The 23,058-nt window shown below is 36.4% G+C and overlaps 1 protein-coding gene across 1 annotated transcript in view; it reads left to right on the forward strand.

The window, feature by feature from the left end:
- Positions 1-23,058, forward strand: part of STK3 (serine/threonine kinase 3) — a 310,806-nt gene that overhangs the window by 64,433 nt on the left and 223,315 nt on the right. The window contains exon 4 of the mRNA XM_024756626.1: positions 8,318-8,432. Within this exon, the coding sequence (XP_024612394.1) occupies positions 8,318-8,432 (115 nt within the window). The remainder of the gene's footprint in view (positions 1-8,317; positions 8,433-23,058) is intronic.

Genomic DNA, 23,058 nt, shown 5'->3' on the forward strand with positions numbered 1-23,058 from the left:
TGGCACAGAGTAGGCATTCAGTAAGTATTTGTTGAATGTTTAAATCAGAGAATATTGGTTGTAGACTAGACTTCTGTAGGTGTACTTTATTTTTTTTTAATTTTTTAATTAATTTTTTATTTTTTGGCCGCACCCTGCGGCATGTGGGATCTTCCCTGACCAGGGACCGAACCCGTGCCCCCTGCAGTGGACGCATGGACTGTTAACCACTGGACCACCAGGGAAGTCCCAACTGTAGGTGTACTTTAGTTTAGAGTTTTTCAAATGTACTCTGCTCTAAGGAGGTGCTTCTAGGGGTATTTTCCTCCAACAGTGAAGAATTGAGCAGAGTGAGAAACTTAGCCCTTGCTTTTATCTTTTTTTCTATGTTGGAGCTCATTCTAAAATTTTATTTGAGAAAAGACTTCTGGTGCTAAAGCATAATTAAGAACTATTTTATGGGTACAGAAAATGAGACGTAGAGATTTTACATGAATTGTCCTAGATCATAGCTAGTTAATGACTAGGATACTGTGAGGACCCACATTTGTTGACTCCAGGGCCAGTGCTGAAGAAAGCAATGTCTATACAATGACTCCAACAGTTCAAAGTAAAGTACTCATTCTCAAGGCAGTGCTAGAGATGGAGGCAAGAGCTGGTCAGCATTACTTTTGAATACTATGTGCCAGGTCATGTGGATATAAGGGAACCACAACTGACACAGCTTCTACATTCCTAGTACTGACACTCTAGAGAAGGAATTTCTCATATCTAAACCAATGCATGTTAATGCATGCATCAGGGCACACAATTATTCACCTAATTTATTTTATTTATATATATATATATAATATAAATTAAATATATATATTATGTAAATAAATTTATTCAACTAATATATTGAGTACCTACTCCTGCTGGTAGCCCTTACGTGCTGCACATAAGAGATATAACAATGAATGAGCCAGACTTTGGAAGGACTTTCAGTCAGATGGGCAAGACAGATGAATGGACAGGCTGGTTCAGTATAGTGTGATAAGACCTCTGATGGGGTAAATATGGGGAACTGTATGGATTGCAAGACGTATGTAACGCCTCACTATTGGGGATTCAGGGAAAGCTTCCTCAGGGAGATCATACCCAAGCTGAGTTCTAAAGGATGACTTAGATTTACTAGGCAAAGAGGAGAGGCGGTCCATGTGGTAGGAATAGCGCATTTCTAGCTTGTTTGCTCAGAGGCTTCTTTCTACCAGAGCAGCTCCTGTCCCATGTGTTCTGTTTGCTGATGTTTCTGGGTGAGATTCCATCTGAACACTGTTTCTGATGAAAAAAATAAGTAAATAAAATTGAAACTCACCATACTGAAGGATTTGTGATTAACTTTGGCAGTTTTTATCAGTTCATCTCTATGTATTTGTTTTTGGGTGGGCCAAGAAATAAATTGCTGTGATTTAGAATTATATTGGAAACAATTCAGTTTTCATAGGAGAATATTTACGTTGCCTTTGTGAAAACACTGTATTACCCCTATTAAGTTTAGAACACTATTAAGATGGTAGAAGGATGTTAATGAAACGTATGTAATGAAAAATAGCCATTTCTTTAGTATTTTAATTATCACATGCTTATAATGGCAACATTAAAAAATACACCTTAGAAAATATTTGCAAAAGACTTATCTGATAAAGGAGTGTTATCCAAAATATACGAAGAATTTAAAAAACTCAACAAGAATACAGATAACCCAATTAAAAAATGGGCCAAAAACCTTAACAGACACCTCACGAGAGAAGATATACAGATGGCAAATAAGCATATGAAAAGATGCTTCACATCATATGTCATCAGAGAAATGCAAATTAAAACAATGAGATAACCACTACACACCTATTAGAATGCCCAAAATCTGGAACACTGATAACACCAAATGCTGGTGAGGATGTGGAGCAACAGGAACTTCCATTCATTGCTGGTGGGAATGCATAATAATATTGCCAGTGGAGAAGTCAGTTTTTGACAGTTTTTTTCCAAAACTAAACATACTTTTAACCATATGATCCAGCAATCTGGCTCCTTGATATTTACCCAAAGGAGTTAAAAACTTACGTCCACACAAATACCTGCACATGGATGTTTATATCAGCTTTATTCATAATTACCAAAACCTTAGAACCAGCCAAGATGTCCTTCAGTAGGTGGATGCATAAACTGTGGTACATCTAGACAATGGAATATTATTCAGCACTAAAAAGAAATGAGTTATCAAGCTATGAAAATACATAGAGGAAACTTAAACAGATATTACTAGTGAAAGAGGACGATCTGGAAAGGCTGCATATACTGTATGATTTCAACCATATGACATCCTGGAAAAGGCAAAATGATAGAGACAATCAAAAGATCAGTGGTTGCCTGGGGTTAGGAAGGTGGGAGGGGGATGAATAGGTAGAGCAGTGAAATTACTCTGTATGATACTGTAATGGTGTATACAGTTGAAACCCAAAGAATGTACACCAAGAGTGGATCCTAATGTAAAGTATGGATTGGGTGACAGTGTTGTGTCAGTGTAGATCCATCACTTGTAACAAACATCCCAGTCTGGTGGGGATGTGGGTAACAGACAGGCTGTGCACGTGTGGGCGCAGGGGGCATATGAGAAAGCTCTGTACCTTTCACTCAATTTTGCTGTGAACCTAAACCTGCCATAAAAAATCAAAGTCTATTAAAAGATACCTTTAGCAATACACGATTTTCTTCAATTAAGATGAAATTCAAGTTAACATAAAAATGTTAATTAACTTTTAGACAGGAAAAATTAACATTTGAATCTCTATAAGAAGCTTAAACAATGATTCAGTCCAAATAACTTGTACCACAGTAGTGTCTATATAAGGTACAAATACATAAGGAAGTTTGTAGTGCCTTTTCTATTTTTTTCCCTCTGGTTTCTCTGTTTTTTCCTCACTTCTCTTTTTATACTACTATTTTGAGTTGTGATACTAGAGGAAGACCGTTAGAATAAGGGTTTAGAGGGGATATGAAATGGAGACAGAGGAATGGCAAGGGTATGATACATTAGGCATGAGATGAGAGGAAGCCAAAAAAAAAAAAAAGAAAAAAGAGGAACATGCTATGTAGTTTTATTGGGCTGAAGGTGTTAAATAGGGGAAAGGGAATGAATGGGACAGGAGAATGAAAGGTAGGGGAATGGCACAGGGGAAGGGAGTAGACTGTGCCTCCTGAGTTTTGCCCCAGTTACTGAGGCATCGTGTTTCACCTTTGCTTCCTGGTGTATGCTGTAATTTGACTTGCGTCTTCCATGTCCCTCCACCCACTGGAATTTTCAGAGTCATATTTAACTATTTAACTGTGCCAAGAATACATAGAATTGCTGGATTCTCATATGTCCTGTAAGTCCATATGGTGGCTTAGTCAAGATTCCTAGGCCTTATGGCTGAACTAAAACTTTGTGTTGCTTAAAATTAAAAGTAACACTGAGCTAGTGTTTTGAAGCAAGCTCTCCCTGCTTCCTCTCCAGCCTTTAATAATCAATGTGTAGTTAAAAAAATAGATGTTAGTGTATCTAAATCATTGTACGGTTAGCTAACTTGCCCGCTAGTATGAACACTGTCACCTTTTGGCCCCTCACAATCCTGCACTGGATAATCCTCTTTAAAGGCTATTTGATTGTATTATTTTCTTGCATAAACTCCTTCATGGGTTCCCCATTGTCTGGACTGCCTTTTATTCTTTGTCGCTAAAGTCTACGAATTTTTCTCCCTAGCATCTGCCACTAGGCTATGTATGTTGTTCAGTGAATGTTTGTTGATTACTTTTATATGATACAGGAATGAATTATGAATGAACAACGTCTGTGTCAGTGGAAACAGACTGACTTAGAAGTCCCAGGTCTTGAACTCCCTGCTTATTTGTTTCTGTGTTTGTAATTTTTCAAAGTGTTGGCTTTAGATTGTAATCTTTAATTTGCCAGTCTTAAATTTATATTCAGTGTGCAGTTGAAGGGAGACACAGTGGATAAAACACAGTAGAAGACTTGCTTACTTGTCTTCTAACTTGTCAGTTTATATCATAATCAAATTGTGTTGAGTGTACCTTGAAAATATCTCTTGAATTTGTTTTCTACTCCAAGCCATGATCTGCTTTTTAAAATGTAGGTTTTATTATTATTCAGGTATGATGAGACCAGCATATCAGGAGATAGCTTGTTATACTTCCAGATCTGAGAAGGGTGCGGGTGAGAGAGGGGGACCCACACAGGGAAGCACCAGGGTCAGTTAGGAGGCAGAGGGAGAGGGGGAAATGTGGGCAAGAGCCATTATTGTGGTTTCTGTGGGAAGGAATGGGTGAAATTGAGTAAACAGGTTTAGGATTGGCTAGATTAAATAATTTCTTTGTGATCTGGAGCTGTCCTTGGTTGTCTGGTATACGGCCCTGGGGTGATTAAGGCTGGGAAATGGTGGCCCTGGAGGTAGTTGAGAGTACGAAACTCCCGATTGGCTTGTTTGCATGTGAAAGGTACGCTCACAGATGCTATCTCTAGGAATTAGCTAACCCTGAGAGTGGAACAGTGGAGACTTTGTCAGTAGGTCACAGATGTCAAAGCAGCACAAATACAGAAAATAAAAAGATACACTTAATACAATCTCTTGCATACACAGACCAACAGAACCTTCTAACTGGTCTACCCGTGTCCATATTTGCTTTCCTACAATCCAGCTTTGAAGCAGTAGCCAGAGGAATCTTAAAAGTATAAATTAGATCATGTCATTCCTCTGCTTAAAATTCTTCTCTTGAATATCTGTTGAAGCCCAATCTCCTTACCTTGTTTTTGAGGCCCTTCGTTATCAGCTCCTGCCTCCATCTGCAACTACATTGCGTTCTACCTCATTTTTCACTCACTTTATTCTAGGCATACTGATCCCTTGAAAATGATTTGCTCTTTTTCTCTCCTCAGGGCCTTTGTACAGACAGTTCTTGGTACCTGAATGCTCTTTATAACTGGTTAACTTCTAGCCGACCTTTGACTTTAGTTTAAATGTTATTCCTTTGGGGAGGCCTGAATTAGGTCCCTTTTGTTAATTTTTCTGTGACTGTTAATTTGTTTACTTATTCATTCCTTTTGTTTTTGCATACAAGAAGGGAGGTACTGAGGATAAAATGGAGAGCAAGGCAGATTGGCACCTATCCTCACGGAGCTTCTTTTCTTCTAGGGGAGGCAGATAAAAGTCAATGACAAAGCAATTATAAGATGTTATAAGTGCTTTAAAGTATTGATGCAGACGATATCAGAGGATGACCAGTAGTAGGCCATTATTACATATAAACTTTGAGGTTTAAGCATTTCTTTTCCAAATGTAATTTGTAATCCACAGCCACCAATGGAGGGGGGATACTTTGTTGTTAAAGCTCACCCATGTCTACATTCCAAGTTTTTTCATATACGCCAGTGCTTCCCAAGTCAGGGGCTACCATGGAATATGTGTGCTATTCCATTCTTCCATATGAACTAGGAACAATTTTATTTGCAGAAATGATGAATGCAAAATAAAGTCTCAGCCAGTTTATCTCATAGCACTCCTCCTTCTTTTCTTACCACAGTTATTAATTATATTTACTTGTGGATTTACTTCTCTAATACCTGTGTATCTTGCTGGTATGTGCTAAAGGAGAGTCAGAATTGTGTCTGTCTGGTTTGTCTGGTCTAATGCTTGGTTTGAGTAGAGGGTCAGTGAATGAATGTTGAGTGATTGATAGAAACTGTATTCGGGTGTGTGTCCTTAAGATGGCTGTTTAGGTCTATCTGCTTAAATATTTTTCTGGGTTAAAATTATTGAGGCCATTTTTAATGATATAGAATTGTTGGACTTTGATACGTTTACTTGATTGTGTATTAGAATGGGCTACAAAATATTTTTTGAAGAGAATTTTACCTTTTTCCAAAGGTGTTGCCTTGACTCACCCCCTAAAGAGAGCTAGAGCTGCCCTTTTATGTAGCTGCCCAGATTAGAATCTCTAATTTTCATAGGAGCTGCCAGTCCTACCCTTAGAATTGTTGATTACTTAGTGTAGATTGTAAGGTAAAATACATGTTTTCTATGTGCTTTTCAGTGAACATAACCTTCAACTCATTGCTAATTTAACACCTTTGAAAATTTTGAATAAGAAAATTAATATTTAAAGAAGTTTCCTGAAGGATATGTCATCTGTCTTCTGGAGCGAATCTTAGCTGTGGGTGTATATCAAAGTCACCTATAAAGGTTTTAAAACATCTGCTGAGTTAGAAACTCCAAGGTGTGTGGTCTGGGCCACAGGTGATTCTGATGCACAGCCAGGTATAAGAGCAGTACTTCCTATAAAGGTTTCTACACAGGCACTCATAACCCAAAGAAGTGTATGTAAAGAAAGCTTTTTTATGTTTCCCGTAAGTTGAAGTTTTGGCTCTATAGATGAGATTCATTTGTAAACAAACACTTTTAAATGGTTTAGTGAATATTTATGAACTCTTAATAATACTTTCCATTCCCAACACCTAGCAAAGTTGAGTGTTGTCTGCAAATTTAAGGTGTGAGATGGGGAGTAACGAGAGATGTGGGTAGAGAGGTAGACTTTGAAAAGTCATGTATGTGATATGAAGCAGTTCTGTCTTTTTTTCCTTTGGTAGTGGAGAGCCATTGGAGCTTTTTTTTTCTTTTTTTTAATCAGGAGAGCAATATGATTAACCTACTTTACTTTTGTTTTAAAGGAAAGTTACTCGTCAGCTATATGGAGCATAGATTAGAATGGGGGAGAAAACTATGACAAGGAGACCGAAGCAAGTCTGTGCAAGAGGAGCAGCAGGGATAAAACAGGATTGAATTCTAGCCTTGTAGCTACCTGTTTTAGTTTAAGCCCTTAAGCTCTAACCAATCTGCTCTACCCTTGCCTTTAAGACTTAGTTAAGATTGCAAAGGCTTTACTGAGAAGTCTTTCCCCAACCATCTTCTCTTAATCTCTTCTTTTGGTAGTCTCTTTATGTGGTCTTTTATAGTACTTTCCATTTTTCATTGTTCTTTTTTGCTTGTTTGATTCCTATGTCTTATTTATCTTACACTGATGGCACTTTTCACGATAAACATGCCATTCTTGGTTTTTCCCTTGCCTTTGCTCATGGTCTTTCTCTTTTCCAAATCTTCTTATCTCTCTTCTACACCCATATCTTGAAGTTTTAACCTTTTTTCCGTAATTCAAATTCCACCGATTCTGCGAAGTTCTCTAGGTTGACTCTGCCATGGTCACTTCTACCTATGAGCTCTTGTAGTATTTAAACTATGTACTACTTTATGCTTCCTTGTATTTTTCATCTTTTTATGTATTCTGTGAATGTGGATATTCTGTCTTTTTGAGTTGAGCAAGATATTTTACACATCACTATATATAGCATACCCTTAATAAATATCAATTGTAATGGTCATTTGCCCCATTCTAAGTTTTCCTAAAAACAACTTGGCTATCAACATAGTTTATTCTGCTCTGAAACACATGAAACCTCAGCTCAGAAGTATTTTAAATTGTCAATAATTATAATTATCTGAATTTAAAGCAAAAAATTTATAATTATTTTTCTCTAGGATTTTAAAGGCCAAAATACAAGAGAATTAAAAAAAATTTTTTTTGGCATCATTGAAATATAAAGTATTGAAATGTAAAGTTGAGTGTTAATATTTGACTGAATGCAAAATCCTTTAGAAGATTTTTATATATATATATTTAAATAAGTTTATTTATTTATTTATTTTTGGCTGCATTGGGTCTTCATTGCTGCGCGCGGGCTTTTCTCTAGTTGTAGAGAGCGGGGGCTGCTCTTCGTTGCAGTGCGTGGGCTTCTCATTGCAGTGGCTTCTCTTGTTGCAGAGCACAGGCTCTAGGCGTGTGGGCTTCAGTAGTTGTGGTACGTGGACTCAGTTATTGTGGCTCGACAGGGAAGTCCCTAGAAGATTTATATTTAAAATGCTTTAGTTAAAGGAAAATATTTTCATTTGTTCCTTATGTTAAAGAGTATGTCCTTTGCCAAAACAAAGCTTTATTTTCTTGGGAATCACTCAAAACATTTGGACCTCCTCTGGTTTGTAATCCTGTTAAAATTTCATCCGTGAATTAAAGCCTAATTATACACAGTTGGTGAACCCTACATAGATACAATTCCATGTACAATAGTAGTTTACTCATTAAGTTTACTTATTGGAACATTATGAAATGTTGAAAATATTTTGAATTGGGATTAAGAAATAATTTTCTTTGGGAATTAACTGAGTTTAATTGTCTATGTATTTTTCTTTAGCCCATATGTTGTAAAGTACTATGGCAGTTACTTTAAGAACACGGACCTCTGGATTGTTATGGAGTACTGTGGAGCTGGCTCTGTCTCGGATATAATTAGATTACGAAACAAAACAGTAAGTATTTTTAAGTTGTTTTGCTAATCTCATTTGTAAAGATTCATAGTTTAGAATCTGACTAGGTAGTGTTTTGTTACAAGAAAAATATTAGTGTGAGAAAAGAAAAGGTTTTTCTGTGTAAAGGGATCTAGTATGAGGTGTGAGAATCAGTCAAAGTCACAAATTTGCCATTTGTCATATGGCAAATACGGGAGTCATGATGGTTTAATTTATTTATTAGGATAATTTTTGGTTAGTCACTGAGAAACTACCATGGCACTCCTCTTCTTCATTTGGAATCAGTGTGCATGTTCTTTATTAACATGAGTTCAGTAAGTTACAGCTAGAATTTTATTTAAAGTTCATAGTATTTCTTTATCTTGTTTTTTGTATTATAACCTATGATTGGTAAACAGTTGAAGTTTTATGTTTCTGAATCTTAAAAATAACTGAAAAACAATTTTTGTCTTATTTTCCCAAATATTGTCAGGGTGTTTGAAAGTAGTAGAGCTAGATTATAATTTTTTTTTCCTGGTAAATTCAGCTTTGTGAAATTTGTTTTTTAATAATAACTTTTTATGGCTATGTTTTTAACCCTCAGTAAAAGAGCTGTTTACAAAATTGTTTAGGCTAGCAATGCACCTAGTTTCCTTGCATAATTTATGAGGACAAAGTGACCTTTTTAAAATCTGTGAATGACTAAGAATAATAAATCAGTGAAATAATTTGTAATTCCATGAAACAGTATCCCAATTACTATATGTCTTTATTACATGTAGTCAGACATGTTTCAGTAAAATACATTCAGAAAAATACTTAACTACTTGAGTCAATTCGTGGTTAACCAGAATCATTTTAAAGTTTGATTGGGGAAGTACGTTGTAAGTTTATCCTGCTAATTTTTTTTTTTTTCTGTTAGAGAAAATAAAGTAAATAGGATTTCTTTTAAAGGAAGTGAGATAGAAGTTAAAATAATCCCTGTTTTGACAAAATGGATTAAGTGATTTGTGACATTCCAATTATATATTTTAGAATTTGTATGGTGCTTAACTGACATTTATGTAAATCAGATGACTCCTGAGTGGCAGAACAATGCTTTAATTGAAGATAATTATACTTCAGTTAGAGAAGTGTTTTAAAACTGTTCCAGGGCTAAACTCAGTGTATTTGGTATTTAAAATTACCAGGTAGGAATATGAAGTAAAACTGAGTGAAATGGAAAATCTGTTTTCTTTATTTAAATGCTAATGTTACCATTTTGAGTACAGAGGAAGAATATGATCCAAGTACTTTATTTCTTGTTGCTAATAAATACAAACCGTGAAGGTATACTGCAGTTCTAAAAGCTAGATATGGGTGGGATAATTATCCTCAGGAATCTCCTTCACCAGTTATCAAAGGAAATATTTTATCCCATTTGCATTCTTTTTTAGAAGACAGAATCCACCTAACATGTTTGGGGATCATACATTTGGAATAGTCTAATTGTTATTCTCACAGACGGTTTCCCTTGGGCTTGGGGAGGCATGGAAGGGTCTGATTCCCAGATACAAGAAGAACCCAGAGCTGCACGAGATGGCTCAGGAGCTGTGGGTGTATTATCTCTGGGTGTTGCCTTGATAACAGCTCCTGTTAAAGCTCAAGAATATTCTATGCTACTTTTCCTTCATTTATGTATTATTTAAAAAGAGTACTGTTGTTAATGAAGGTTGGCAGTATACGGGGATATGTATCATCCTCTTTTTTTTTTTTTTTAAGCACTGGAGATTGTAAATATTTGATCATTTTATAGGAATGGTCAATGGAGTGATAATCTTGATTGTTTGAATTTCAGAGGCGTGGCTGTTCCTGATTGGCTAGCTTTCAAAAATGTGACCAGTGAAACAGTTGTCCTTGATCTATTAACACTCACTCCAGCAGTTAATTGTTTTCATGGTCACTAACAATCAATCTTTTTCTAAGAGTATGGGAACTTTTTTTTCGGTTTTATATGCTCTTTTGTTACATGCTTTGTTGTTTCTTTTAATTCTATATACATTTTAAACAGCACAAGGCATTCTTATTATTATTTTATATTGTCAGTGTTTATATTTATACTTTTTATTGCTCTTTACTCTTTTCTGCCTTTCTCAGTTGCCTGAACAGTGTTCTTTAGTGTTTCCTTATATATGGGTATGATGGTGTTAAGATCTCTCTCTTTTTTTTTTTTTTGGTATGAAAATGTTATCTCACTTCATTTTTGAACGATACATTTGCTGGATAAAGAATTGTAAGTTGGCAATTTCTTTTAGATTTTTTATTTGTTTTAGGAGGAATGACTCTTGGAAAACCACCTAAGTAACACACTTTTTGTAGAATTATTCTTGTCTTTGAAAGAAATTTCATGGATGAACTCTTCTGGATTTTCAGTTCGATTGCTATCTGTTTTTTGATCAGGTATTTCTTTGAAAATTAAAGGCACAGGGAAGAAAATCTGACTAAGATTTGTATTTTGGTGTTTTGGTATATGCTTTTGCCTCAACTGCTCCCCCACCTTTGAGTGTTTCCCGTACCCACCAGTCTTTGCCTAGTGAATTTGTATCCATGAAGGACCAGATCAAATATCACCTCCTCTTTGAAACTTTCCCTGTTTTCCCAGGTAGTTTCTTATCTATTTGGTAATTGGTTGATTAATGAATTAGGTAAGTCTTTATTGCATATTCACTCTTACATGAAGAGCACAATAAATTCTAGCTGCCATTATTATTCTAATTTTTACTGTTATTATTATCTTACATACTTTGACTGCTAGGTAGACTGAGCATCTTGTCATATGTGTACTGGCTCTTTTATTTCCTTTTTGTGCTTATCCTTTGCCTTTTGTTGTTGTTGGTGGTGGTGGTCTTTTTCTTACCAGTTTGCAGGTTTGCTTGACAGTTTCCTAATAGTTTTATGAGTACTTCACATTTCATTTTAAAAGTCAAGAAGCCAGTTATCTGATTGTCAGCATAGATATTAAGGAATTTCAAAATATCTCTTTCAGCGGTTTTATGCCCTGACCTACACTTTTTCTTTGGGAAATACCTAGGAAAAGATAAAGGCATAGAATTAAGTTTGGGGGTTAACTAGAACTCCCAGTGATTGGAACTGAGCCTGAGTAGCAAAGGGTTGGGATTGGATTGTTGGCAGTTGAGCTGATAATGAATGGTAATTGTGGTAATTAATGGTAGTAGTACTAGGGGTAGGATGAAGGTGAAACCTTCCTATATTCCAGTGGGTGATAAAAGTTTCTCTGAGTCTTCTGGTTGCATTTAGAGTAAAAATCACTATTTGGTTAGTATTCATTGAATCTTTCAGTTTATAAGTATTGAAAGATCTATAAGTAAGTATATGTGAGTTAAATGCCTGATTTCTGTGATCAAACCCACAAACACAGCTCATGTCCTGGTATCATGTATTTTTTTTTTTTTTTTTTACAGTATTTAAAACCATCTTTTGAGCTTGGTGAAACCTATGTGTAGATAACCTTACTGTGGTATCCTGTACTTGGAAATCACATTTAATTATTAGTTAGCTTTTAGTCTTTAGGAGAAGAGTAATTGCAGTTGCTTTCCCCTACTATAAGCCACTCAAGGGCAGAAATTTTTATATATTCATCTTGGAAATATTACAAGTGCCTGGAATAGCTACTGGCATCTAGCAACCTTTGATAAATGTTTGTTGAACTGAAACAGGATCAATTCCTTGGCTGCTTATTCTGTGAATATAAACAATCCTACTCATCTATTCAGTGTTATATTTTTGTAGATAAATTGTAATTTGCATGTCTACTACTATTCAGTATTAATGTTGTGGGTTATTGAACAGATATGACCACATATACCAAAGAAAGGCCATAAAAAGTGTGCTTGAAGGTTTCCTTGTGAGGACATATTTTAAAAACCAATATATTTTATGTTAAATGCCATTTAACTTCTAAACACTTATGCATTTCAAGTATATACTGCAAAGTAAAAATAGACAACTCTGTGAAATTGAAGCTTTTTAAAGATAGATTATATTTTTGATTACAGGCTTTCAAAATGATCTTTACATAATTCTTAAGCTGTGCCTTGACATATGGAAGAAATAGAATCCATGTCTTAGACGTTTATTGTGTATTTGGAAATGTTCTAAGAAAACGCCTAAGGTTTGTCTCTCCCACTTTGGCCCATTTTCTGATTTGACCATTTATTTTAATTCAGCCTAGCACTGTGGATTTTAGTTTTGGCTCTTCCACAAACTAGTTTTATAATCTGGTGACTTCAGCTTCCTCATCTGTTAAATAATAAGTAACATTTGTACAGTGCTTTACATTTTACTTGGCAGTTTTATTTACATTTTGGTTGAACAGAAAGGTTCAAAACACATTTATTAATCTAGGCCTGGTGCTATGCATTTGAGGTACAAATAACTCTAATAAATGTTGCTGTTGTTGCATTGTTTGCAGACTAGTTGAGGTAATACATACGTACAAAGCTAAATTTGATTCTCTAAAGAGTTAGAGTTCTTTAGGGGCAGTAAAGGAGAAGCACTTAGCCTAACATGGAAGTTCAGTGAAAGCTTCATAGGAGAGAGAGCCTTTAGCATGATCTTGGAAGAGGAGGAGTCATCTGTCATTAGAATCAGGCTCCACAAGAGCATGGTTTTGTCTTCTTTGTTCACTGATCTATCTCTGCTCCTTGGTCAGTGCCTGACATGCAGGATGCTGGGTAAATATTTGTTGTATGCATGAATGAATGAATGAATGAATGACTCAGAGAAGAGAGGGCAAAGGACATCTTGGGAGGGAAAACAATGATATGCTAAAATTATATTTCCGTCTTTAAAAGTCCAGTGTCATACTCCTAGATCACCTGAAGGAAAATGTTCCCAGTATCTGGTTTAAATGGATTTACTTTTCTCACACTTAATTGCTCAAAATCATTGTCATATATTAGTTTGATGGATCTATGTTAGGATCATGATCTTAGCACCATAATTTTTTGGTTTTCCTTTGTTTTTTTCATGTTGAAAGAAGCAGCATATGCCATCTTTATCACTTCACTAATGTCTTCTAACTTCTTACTCATTTTATCTATTTCCTGGAATTTATGTGATTCTTCTTTGAGAAGACATTCTTTGGAGCTTCCTGATTTCTTGTTCTAATGTGGACTCATTGCTTTTTAGGTCTGCTGTAGAGCTGCATCCTTGGAATTTCTTTTCACTGGACTCCTGGGTTAGTGCCACCATTTTCTTGTATATTTCCTGTTTCCTTGGTTTTTCAGTCTTGTTTCATATTCTTCCTAAACTATCTTCTTCAAGGTGTAAGAGTTAAGAGGTCAACTATTTGAATCCTTGCATATCTGAAAATGCCTTTATTTTGTTTTCATACCTGGTTGATAGTAGCCTATGTAGAATTTACATTGAAAGTAAGTTTCTCTCAGAGATGTGGTAGCTTCCCTCCATTTTCTTCTAGCAGCCAGTATTGCTAATGTTATACATAGCTAATGCCTATCAGAGACTTATTTATTTGTAGGTCTCCCCCTGCCCCAGTCCTTCTTAGACTTTTTTCTGTATTCTCATGTTTCTGATGTTGCATAAGGAACAAGATATTTCACGAGGATGTGCCTGAGTGTGAGTCCTTTTTATTAGTTATGCTCAGCACTCAGTAGTTCCTTTCAAATAAACACTTGTGTCTTCTTCAGCTTTGGAAAAATTTCTTCAATAGTTTCCCCCTCTGTTGTGTTCATTGGATGGTGAAATCTGAATTTTATTCTTTTTTTCCCTCCTAGATTTTCTGTCTCCTCTTTGGCGGTGGGGTAGGGGGTGAGTTTTTTTCTACTTTATTTTCTGACTCTTCTAACTGAACTTTTTATTTCAGCAGTTATATTTTAATTTACAAGAACTCTTATGTTTTTGATTATTCCTTTTTCATAACATCTTGATGCTTGAGGCATGGATGCAAAATCTTTTCTAATCACTCTAAGAAAAATAAGTTTTGAAAAAGTTATTTTCTGTTTTCTGAATCATCTTTATTTCCACTGGAGTTGTTGTTTCAGTTGCTTGATCCTGATGTTGCCCATGGCAGGCTGACCACCAGAAAGGCTGACTAGCTCTCATCAGAAGCATTGGGACGATGCTTTTTGCCTGGCAGGTATAATGTTAGGATGAACTGGCTGGGAGCTGGCTTTAGGGGCAAGTGCCCACAGAGGTGGTTCATTCAGTTTGTTAGCCATTCCCCTCCCCTGCCTTTTTTGGGGCCTGGGGATAAATGCCAGACTGCATGTAATCTGTATGTATAGAGTAGGGATGAGGAGCCACGTGTTGTTCTGTTTTCTTCTTTTCAGCTTCCATGGGAAAGCTAACCTACCTTTTCCATTCCGCTTCTCGCTCCTGCCCTCCCTACACAATGATTCTAACTTGGAGCCCCTTTGATGTTTACTTGGTAATCACGCCTTGTGTTGCAGACCCCTTCTTTGCCTGCTCTTGACTGTGACTCTTCATAGAAATACTTCCAAATTTATTATACTCTCCTGTGCTGATTCTTTTTTTTTTTTAAATTAATTTATTTTTATTTATTTTTGGCTGCATTGGGTCTTTGTTGCTGCACACGGGCTTTCTCTAGTTGCGGTGAGCGGGGGCTACTCTCTGTTGCGGCGCACGGGCTTCTCATTGCGGTGGCTTCTCTTGTTGCAGAGCATGGTCTCTAGGCGTGCGGGCTTCAGTAGTTGTGTCACACGGGCTCAGTAGTTGTGGCTCGCAGGCTCTAGAGCGCAGGCTCAGTAGTTGTGGCGCACGGGCTTAGTTGCTCCTCAGCATGTGGGATCTTTCCGGACCAGGGCTCGAACCCATGTCCCCTGCATTGGCAGGCGGATTCTTAGCCACTGCGCCATCAGGGAAGCCCTGATTCTTTTATTAAAAAATGTTTTTCTATCAGTTTAGTTGTATTTTAGAAGGAGGAAAGACAAATTAAACAAATTAACTACAAATTCAGGTTAGTTTTTGAACCTGAATCAATGATATCTCCTCTTTCCCATCCCACCTACCTCCCTATACATACTTTTATACTCTTAGGTGTTTAAATTAGCACAGCTACTTTGAGGAGTACAGTTTGATAATCTGTTGTAAAGTTGAATGTATAAGCACCCTAGGATCCATCCAATGATTCTCCTTTTCCATCTGTACCTTATTCTCCTCTTCTGTCTGTACCTTACAGAAACCCTAGCACAATTGGTTAGTGAGAAATGTTTCAGAGTGTTGTCACAACAGAAAATTAGGAGCAAACTTAAATGTTGATGAGCACTAGACCCAGGACTAGAGAATTGCTACTGTTCTTTGAGTCTCCATAGTTTTGTAGCTCTTTGGTGAAGGCAGACTCTGAGAATAGCATTCTGGTTGAAACCTTTCAGGGTACCCAGCTGTGCAGGTGGAAACGACATTAAAATACTAACTTAAAGTTTGTGTCTTAAAACACAATAAATGTCCAGTTTGTTATATACGAGAAATTATTGTCTGCTTTTCCCAGGATGAAATATTGATATATTCTGTGATTGGGTGGGGAGCAGGGGAGGGGGCATTGAGGGAATACAAAATAATGGAGAGGAAGTTCCAGACTGAAGAGAGCAGTTCCTAAGTTATGTATATTTATTTACCTGAAGGCTTGTGGTGAGCTTGTTATTTTATAATGGAAATAATTGGGAAAGTCAGGTTTATTCAGGTATCACTTTAGAACTGTGAAGGACACATTGAGACCATTCTTGGTAAATTCTTACCGATTGTTAGTTTTTTTTTTTTGTTAGTTTTATAGCAGTGATTCTCAACTCCAGTGACAGACGTTTGGTAGATATTGTAATAGCTATTACTGTAGTACTGGTATGTGCCAAGCACATTATATAGATTATTGCATTTAATCCTCGTGTAAGGACTGAACAACTATGTGAGGTAAGAACAATTATTGACCCATTTTCCAGATGAGAAACTGAATCATAGAGTGGTAAAGTAGATTAGAGGGAAAGAAAGGGTTGAAATTATAGCTGACTGCTAGAATTGAACTGTAGAAGTTAAAAACATAGAGTCTGGAGCCCAGAATGTCTTGAATTCTGGCTCTGCTACATACTAGTTGGGTGAACTTGGGCAAGTTTCTTAACTTTTCTGTGACTCGTGTTCTTCATTTGCTAAATGGGATAAGAAGACTACCCTACTTCATTGAGTTGTTCTGAAGATTGTACATATGTAAAGTGCTAGGAACAGCACCTGGTACAAAAGAAGTCCTATACGTATTTGCATTGTTATTGTCATCATCGTCCTATCTTCTCACTTACATAGATGGGAGTGTCTTTGCATTGTGTACATTATCAGATAATGTGTTTGGGTGGAATAATACAGAGGACTATGGAACCAAGGACAGAATCCTAACATTCACCATTGGTACCTTGAATTATCATTGTTAATGAGGGAGGTATGTAAGCTCTGTGAGATAGAGCTTACATTTTTAGGTACAGTGAGAGTTTCTTTAATAGAATCAGGCAGTGCTCTTCAGAATATACTAGGATATTTTATTTTAGTGCCGTTAGAATTAATGCCTTGTACATAATAGTCTTTTTGGTAAATGTTTGATTTGTTGTATTTTAAAAATATATATTCTGCCTTGATGTTAATTATGTACTACTTCAGACAGGTTTTTTTTTCCCTTAGTGAAGGCGTACCAGTTTCTTACTGATTTAAGATTTATTTGGAGCTTCAAAGTTTGATATTATTTAATCGTTAATAATAGACATCTTTTTGATATGTGTGGATTTCTATTCCATAAAGTGCTTTTTAGGGTTTATATTTGCCTCTGTGTTATTGGACTAATTCATGTTTGACTTTCCTAATCACCTTGTTGCATGTTCCCTCTTTGTGTAATAGATACTAGTTCATACGGGCTTTATAACTCCACATATATTGAGTGCTTTTCTGTTGTCTTCTGATCTCTTTTTCAGGAATCTTTTCATGTGGGAAAGGATTTTAAAATGTCTGCCCACTGACCATTTTCACAGTAGAGTATCAGTTCTCTTTCTCTTCAGATCAAGGGATTATAAGCAGCTTGTGTATATGTATATTTACATATGGTGTAAGTAGTGAAAGCTTTCATTTTGAATCACTAGTTGTCGGACTTTGTGATAGATTATTAATTTTTTTTTTTTGCCAGACATCTGCAATCCAGATTTCATGAAAGAAAACCCTTCTCTGCCCTTTGGTATATAATAATGGCTAAAATATTCTAGTTATGTTTTCTAATGTGTGTACTTTGTGTTGAGCAGATTTTTGTTTTTCTAGAAGAGTCCCATAAATTTTTTATTGTTTAAAACCTTGACTATTTTATATCCTCAACCTTCCTGTTTTTGGGTGGGATGAGATAGAGTGGTGAGGGGTGGAAGGGAGTTACTGAGTTGCTCTGTTATTTTTTCCAGTGTTTTCCTCATGTTGAATACCTAAGGGCCCCATTAAATGTATGTATTGTTTTTCCCAAGAAAGAAGGAGTAAGAGGGAGAGAAATTTTGATTGTAAAGCAGTTGGAGTCTGAAGCTTGATGGATGTTCAGATAAAGCCTTGCATGTAAGCTTAAGTATTACTTTTGAGATTTAGGTATTTCAGAAATTGCTACTTAACTCCTCCAGTTTCTCTAAACCATTGATTTTTAGCAAGGGGTTTTCGTCACCATCGTGTGTTGATTGTATCATGTATGTCATAGAAACTAATGAATGCTAAAACATTTGAGGAGTTCTGTAAAATTAGATATCTAAATGCAGTTTTAATATAATGGAGTAAACATTTATTGGCCGGGGCAGGTGGTACTAGGAAAAGGAAGGCAAAAAGACTTTAAAAAAGCATTCATGTTCCTTTTAAAAGACATGTTTATTCTGCTTTTCCCACCCCTTATTATTGTAACCCTTTTGTTTGGGGGCAGAAAATAGAAATCAGCTTCAGAGATCTCATGCTGTTAAATATTTGGAATAACCTCTAGCAGTTCTAGAGTTGGTCACCAGTTTGTGCTTTATACAGACCTCTTTTCCAGGAACCTCCCTGCTTTTTGGTATCTACTTGAAATTTACTACATCAGTTTCAACTCTTGGTTATAAATTACAGAAAACTCATCCTAAACTGGCTTGAGCCAAGAAGGGAATTTATTTGCTCACATAACAAAAAATCTTTGCAGAGCTAGTTTCATGCATGGTTTGATTCAAGGTTAAAGGAATTACTTGGATTCGTCTCTTTGTCCTGATACTTCTGTATTGACTCCACTCTCAGACTCTTCTTACTTATAGTGACAAGATGGCTGCTAGCAGCTACCTGGATTATACCTTTCTAGTTGAAACCCAGCAGTGTTGTACCTCACTGCTTCTGAATGGGTCATGTACCTTTTTCTGTGGCCATTGGAATGTGATGGGGTAACTGGATTAGCTCTAGGACGTGTGTCTAACCTGGAGCTAGGATGGAGCTGACTGCTAGAATTCGTGGCCTAAGGATGGGGAAGTAGTGATCCCCTAAAGGGAAATGAGGGTACGTTAGCAGGAGAAGGGTGAATGGGTGTTCGAATGGCCCAAAATAACAGGTATATCTATGTATTTACCAAACCTAAAATCAAAACAAGATATATCAAGAATAAAACACACGCACACGCGTGCATACAAAACCCTCTAAAATAACTCCCAAAATGAATGTTCAGTGTTAGAAGAGGTATCTGTTGACAGTGGCAGTTAAAACTGTGGGGTCCTCAACCTTTTCTCCCTTTTGTCACAGTAAGATACAGTAAGAGCCTGCTCCTCTGTGTCAGCAGTAAGTGTTTGCTGTAAGAATTCTGGAAAGTCTGCTTTTCAGGATTACAGATCCATGGTTTCATTTAGACAATGGTAGCCTAACCCTGTTTTTAGTTGTGGTGTCCATGGCCCCTTCTCTTATAAGGATTTTCTCAACCTGAACAGGTACTGCTGTTCAGTACTATACTAGAATCTTTGGAGAGTGAGTCCTTTTGTGTGGAAAGTAATTCCTGCTCCTTATTTGGTGTCTCCCATACAGTGAGATTCAGTTCTAAGTGTATTTCACACATGCCTCTTAAAGTTCCAAGCCACAGCATTAACATGACCATGCACTGTAGGATTAGACCCTTAGAATTTTTCATAGCAATCATGTGCCCCATCTTAATCTCTGATTAAATACATCATACGCATCACGCTCCATTACATCTTTTCTAAATCTTTTGATTGGATTATAAACACTTTTCTTTATGATCTTTCCACATTGCAAAATAGTCCCTCCAATAGACTTTCTCTTCTACCTTAACTAAGTAAATTAAACTTACAAAAGTATTTCCTTGGCTTCCCTTATTGGTAAGCTGCCCAGTCTTCACCTTAGTTGCTACATTTCTTGGCATTTCTCCCAGTTCTATTTCCCTTTCATAAGTCAGGCCCACCTTCGTGCACTTTATTTTTATATTGTACATTCCTCTCCTGGCAGACTGCCCGTCACTGCCAGATCTACGATGAGCCCTCCCTCCCTGTCATAAGCCTGACCCATAGCGCACTGTGACAGTGGTTATTTGGAATGATGTGGTTTAGTGGAAGGACTCGTGGATGTGGAATCAGAAAACTAAACATCAGTTCCTGGGTTGTTATGTGTTAGCTCTGTGACTCTGGGTACGTTGTGTAACTCCTTTAAACTTCAGATGCCTAATCCTAAAATGGATCTAATATCATATTACTTGCCTTATCTACTTCAGTGTTTTCTTGTGAGGAACAAAGATGATGAGTGTCAGAGCATTTTGTAACCTATAAAGTTCTATACAAATGTAAATTGTATTTTATTACTATTAAGGCAAAACTTAAAAAGATGGGATTTAGTTTTTAATTATTAGTGATTTAAGAATTTTATGATATTTGTTGAAATAGTGGATATTCTCTAGTATTAGAAAAACATATTAAAAGATTGTTGTCTTATACAGTGAAATATTATTTAATCTTAGGAAGTCAAGAAATGTATGTAAGTTAATTTTCCAGAAAATGGAAATTCAGCTCCTTAGGTAGCAAATCTCTAATTTTAACAGTTTTAGATGGAGATCTTTTAAAACAGTATTGCATAATTCTTTAAACTTTTAGAATGTGTAAACTCCTCCCATTTTAATTATATAAATTAAGGGGAAAAAAAGTAATATGAGCACATTGTAAAACTTCCAAATAGTACAGAAGAGGAACTTAGCGTCTCCTTACTCACCCCTTAGTTTTACTTCCTGGAGGAGATGTCAGTTAGTTTCTTGTGGTTTCTTTCGGCACATATGTATGCATATTTTGTTTTAAACAAGGGATTTATACTGCATATGTGGTGTTCTATACCTTGCCTTTTTTTTTTTTTTAAACTTCTGATGTATCTCAGAGATCTTCCCATACCACTACATATAGGTCTGTGTGTATATAACAGAATGTATTTTTTCCAGTACTTTGGATAAAATGAGTTCCAACTCACCGATTTTTGTTGTTGTTCTAATCAAAGCTGCAGGAAACTTTCATAGGTATTTATTGGTATACCTGTGTTGTGACGGCCATTGGATACCTGAAAAATGGAATTACTGGGTTAGAGGGCATGTTCATTTTTAATGACAATTCCTTCCTTTTTTTTGTTTTGTCTTGTTTTGGTTGAGAGGGTGCTACCTAAGCCCTATGTTATTTTTTAGTGCTTAGGCAGTTTCAGTTTGAATTATGAAAGAAAGAATTTTGGATTTTGCTTTCAGTGCCTTCCTGCTTAACTGCATGCTTTGACATCGCTTCATCTCAAAATTAGAAATTTTGACTAAAAAATCCATTGGGATTTTAAGCAAGTTTACATACCTGTTAGCTACTACTGCAGTGGCTGCTGCTGCTGCTACTACTACTGCTGTAAATGATTTTATTATTACATTCTCCACACTCGCTTACCTACTTTTAGTCTTTGGCTGAGAGTCTACTGTCACAGTTTCCTTCTTAAAAGTTGAGGTACAGTCATACCATCTTTCCATTTAAAAATGTGTAGGCACGTAAAGCAGAACTGACCCTAACCTACCTTTGCATTCTGCACTGTTTTCCTATACATGTTACAGTCAGACACAAAGAACTGGTACTGGATTTCGTTTATTTGTGTGCCCATTCCCTTTACACATACCTAGTATTCCATTCCCTCTTTTGTCTCCTGACAAACTTTGTTCATTCTTCAAGAGTCAGCTCAAAAGTCACCTCCTCTATGAAGGCTTCCTTGGATGGGGAGAGTGGTGTGGTGAGATTGTCAAGGCTGCAAGAACTGTATCGTTCAAGACCTTGAGGGTTAAAATATATGGTTTGGATTTTATTTTAAGAGTACTGGTTCTGGGCTTCCCTGGTGGCGCAGTGGTTGAGAGTCCGCCTGCCGATGCAGGGGACACGGGTTCGTGTCCCAGTCTGGGAAGATCCCACATGCCGCGGAGCGGCTGGGCCCGTGAGCTGTGGCCGCTGAGCCTGCGTGTCCGGAGCCTGTGCTCTGCAACGGGAGAGGCCACAACAGTGAGAGGTTCGCGTACCGCAAAAAAAAAAAAAAAAAATAGTACTGGTTCTGATTAATCACCTGCTGTCCTGGAGTGCTCCCATACCTAATCTTGTTGTGGCAGGCATTTTTTAATATTGTAATTATTTGTTCCTGTTCCCTTCCTTCCCCACTAAATTACAAGCACCACGAAGGCAAGGACAGTATAACAGGCTCTCAGTAAATTTTGTTGGTGCCTACCGTCTGTTTTTGTGTTTGGATATTAAATGAAATGATACCTGTAATGTGGCTGGTATAGTAAAAACTCAGTAAGTGTGAGTTGTTGATATTATCATTATCATCACTGGACAGATAAATCCTTACTTGGGGAATAAAGGGTGATTTCTTGAAAGAGGTGAGATTTGATCCAGGCCTTAAAAGACCATGTGAGGATTACACTGGTGAGTTTTGCTCAAATGGTTTTCAAAACTTCATGAAAAGTCACTGTGCAAGTTAAAACTTAAAATTTGATAATAAAGTTTCTATAGTTATCTGTCTCTCTATGGCATTTGAAAAGGGGAACTATGTCTCATTTTTTGGATTGTTTCCTTAATAGATAGTAAGTACTAAATATAGAATTAATGTATTATTTTATATGCATAAATAATTATGTCAAACAGGCAGGATTTAGCTAAGATTGTCAAAGATTCATTTTTAGAAAGTTAAAATTCTTAATTTTGTATGAACTTACAAAGCCTCCCTTGAATTTGTTTTTACTAAAGTAAAAACATTAAGGCAGTACGTGTATTTTAAAACAGCTTGTGCATGTGCTCTTGAGACTCCTTGGTGGGTGCATTTTTATCAAAACCATATACACAGTGACATATTAAATGTATCATATTATTGTACTAATCATATGACTCTAGAAACAAAAGTAACCAGAGGACTAAAGCCTATTAAAACCATCTTTTTGTTTTTGTACAATGGGATTCTTTTTAAATTTGCCAATGAATTCATACCAGTATTGAAACCAGATGTAGACTTCCGTCTTTTAATGTATTAGCTCAGCTATAAAGTCTTATTTCCATCTCTGATTACTGAATATTTCATTCATGGTGTAGTATCACTCTCCCGTCCTCCT

Source organism: Neophocaena asiaeorientalis, unplaced genomic scaffold (genome assembly GCF_003031525.2).
Source record: "Neophocaena asiaeorientalis asiaeorientalis breed wild unplaced genomic scaffold, Neophocaena_asiaeorientalis_V1.1 scaffold29, whole genome shotgun sequence".
Taxonomy (NCBI): domain Eukaryota; kingdom Metazoa; phylum Chordata; class Mammalia; order Artiodactyla; family Phocoenidae; genus Neophocaena; species Neophocaena asiaeorientalis.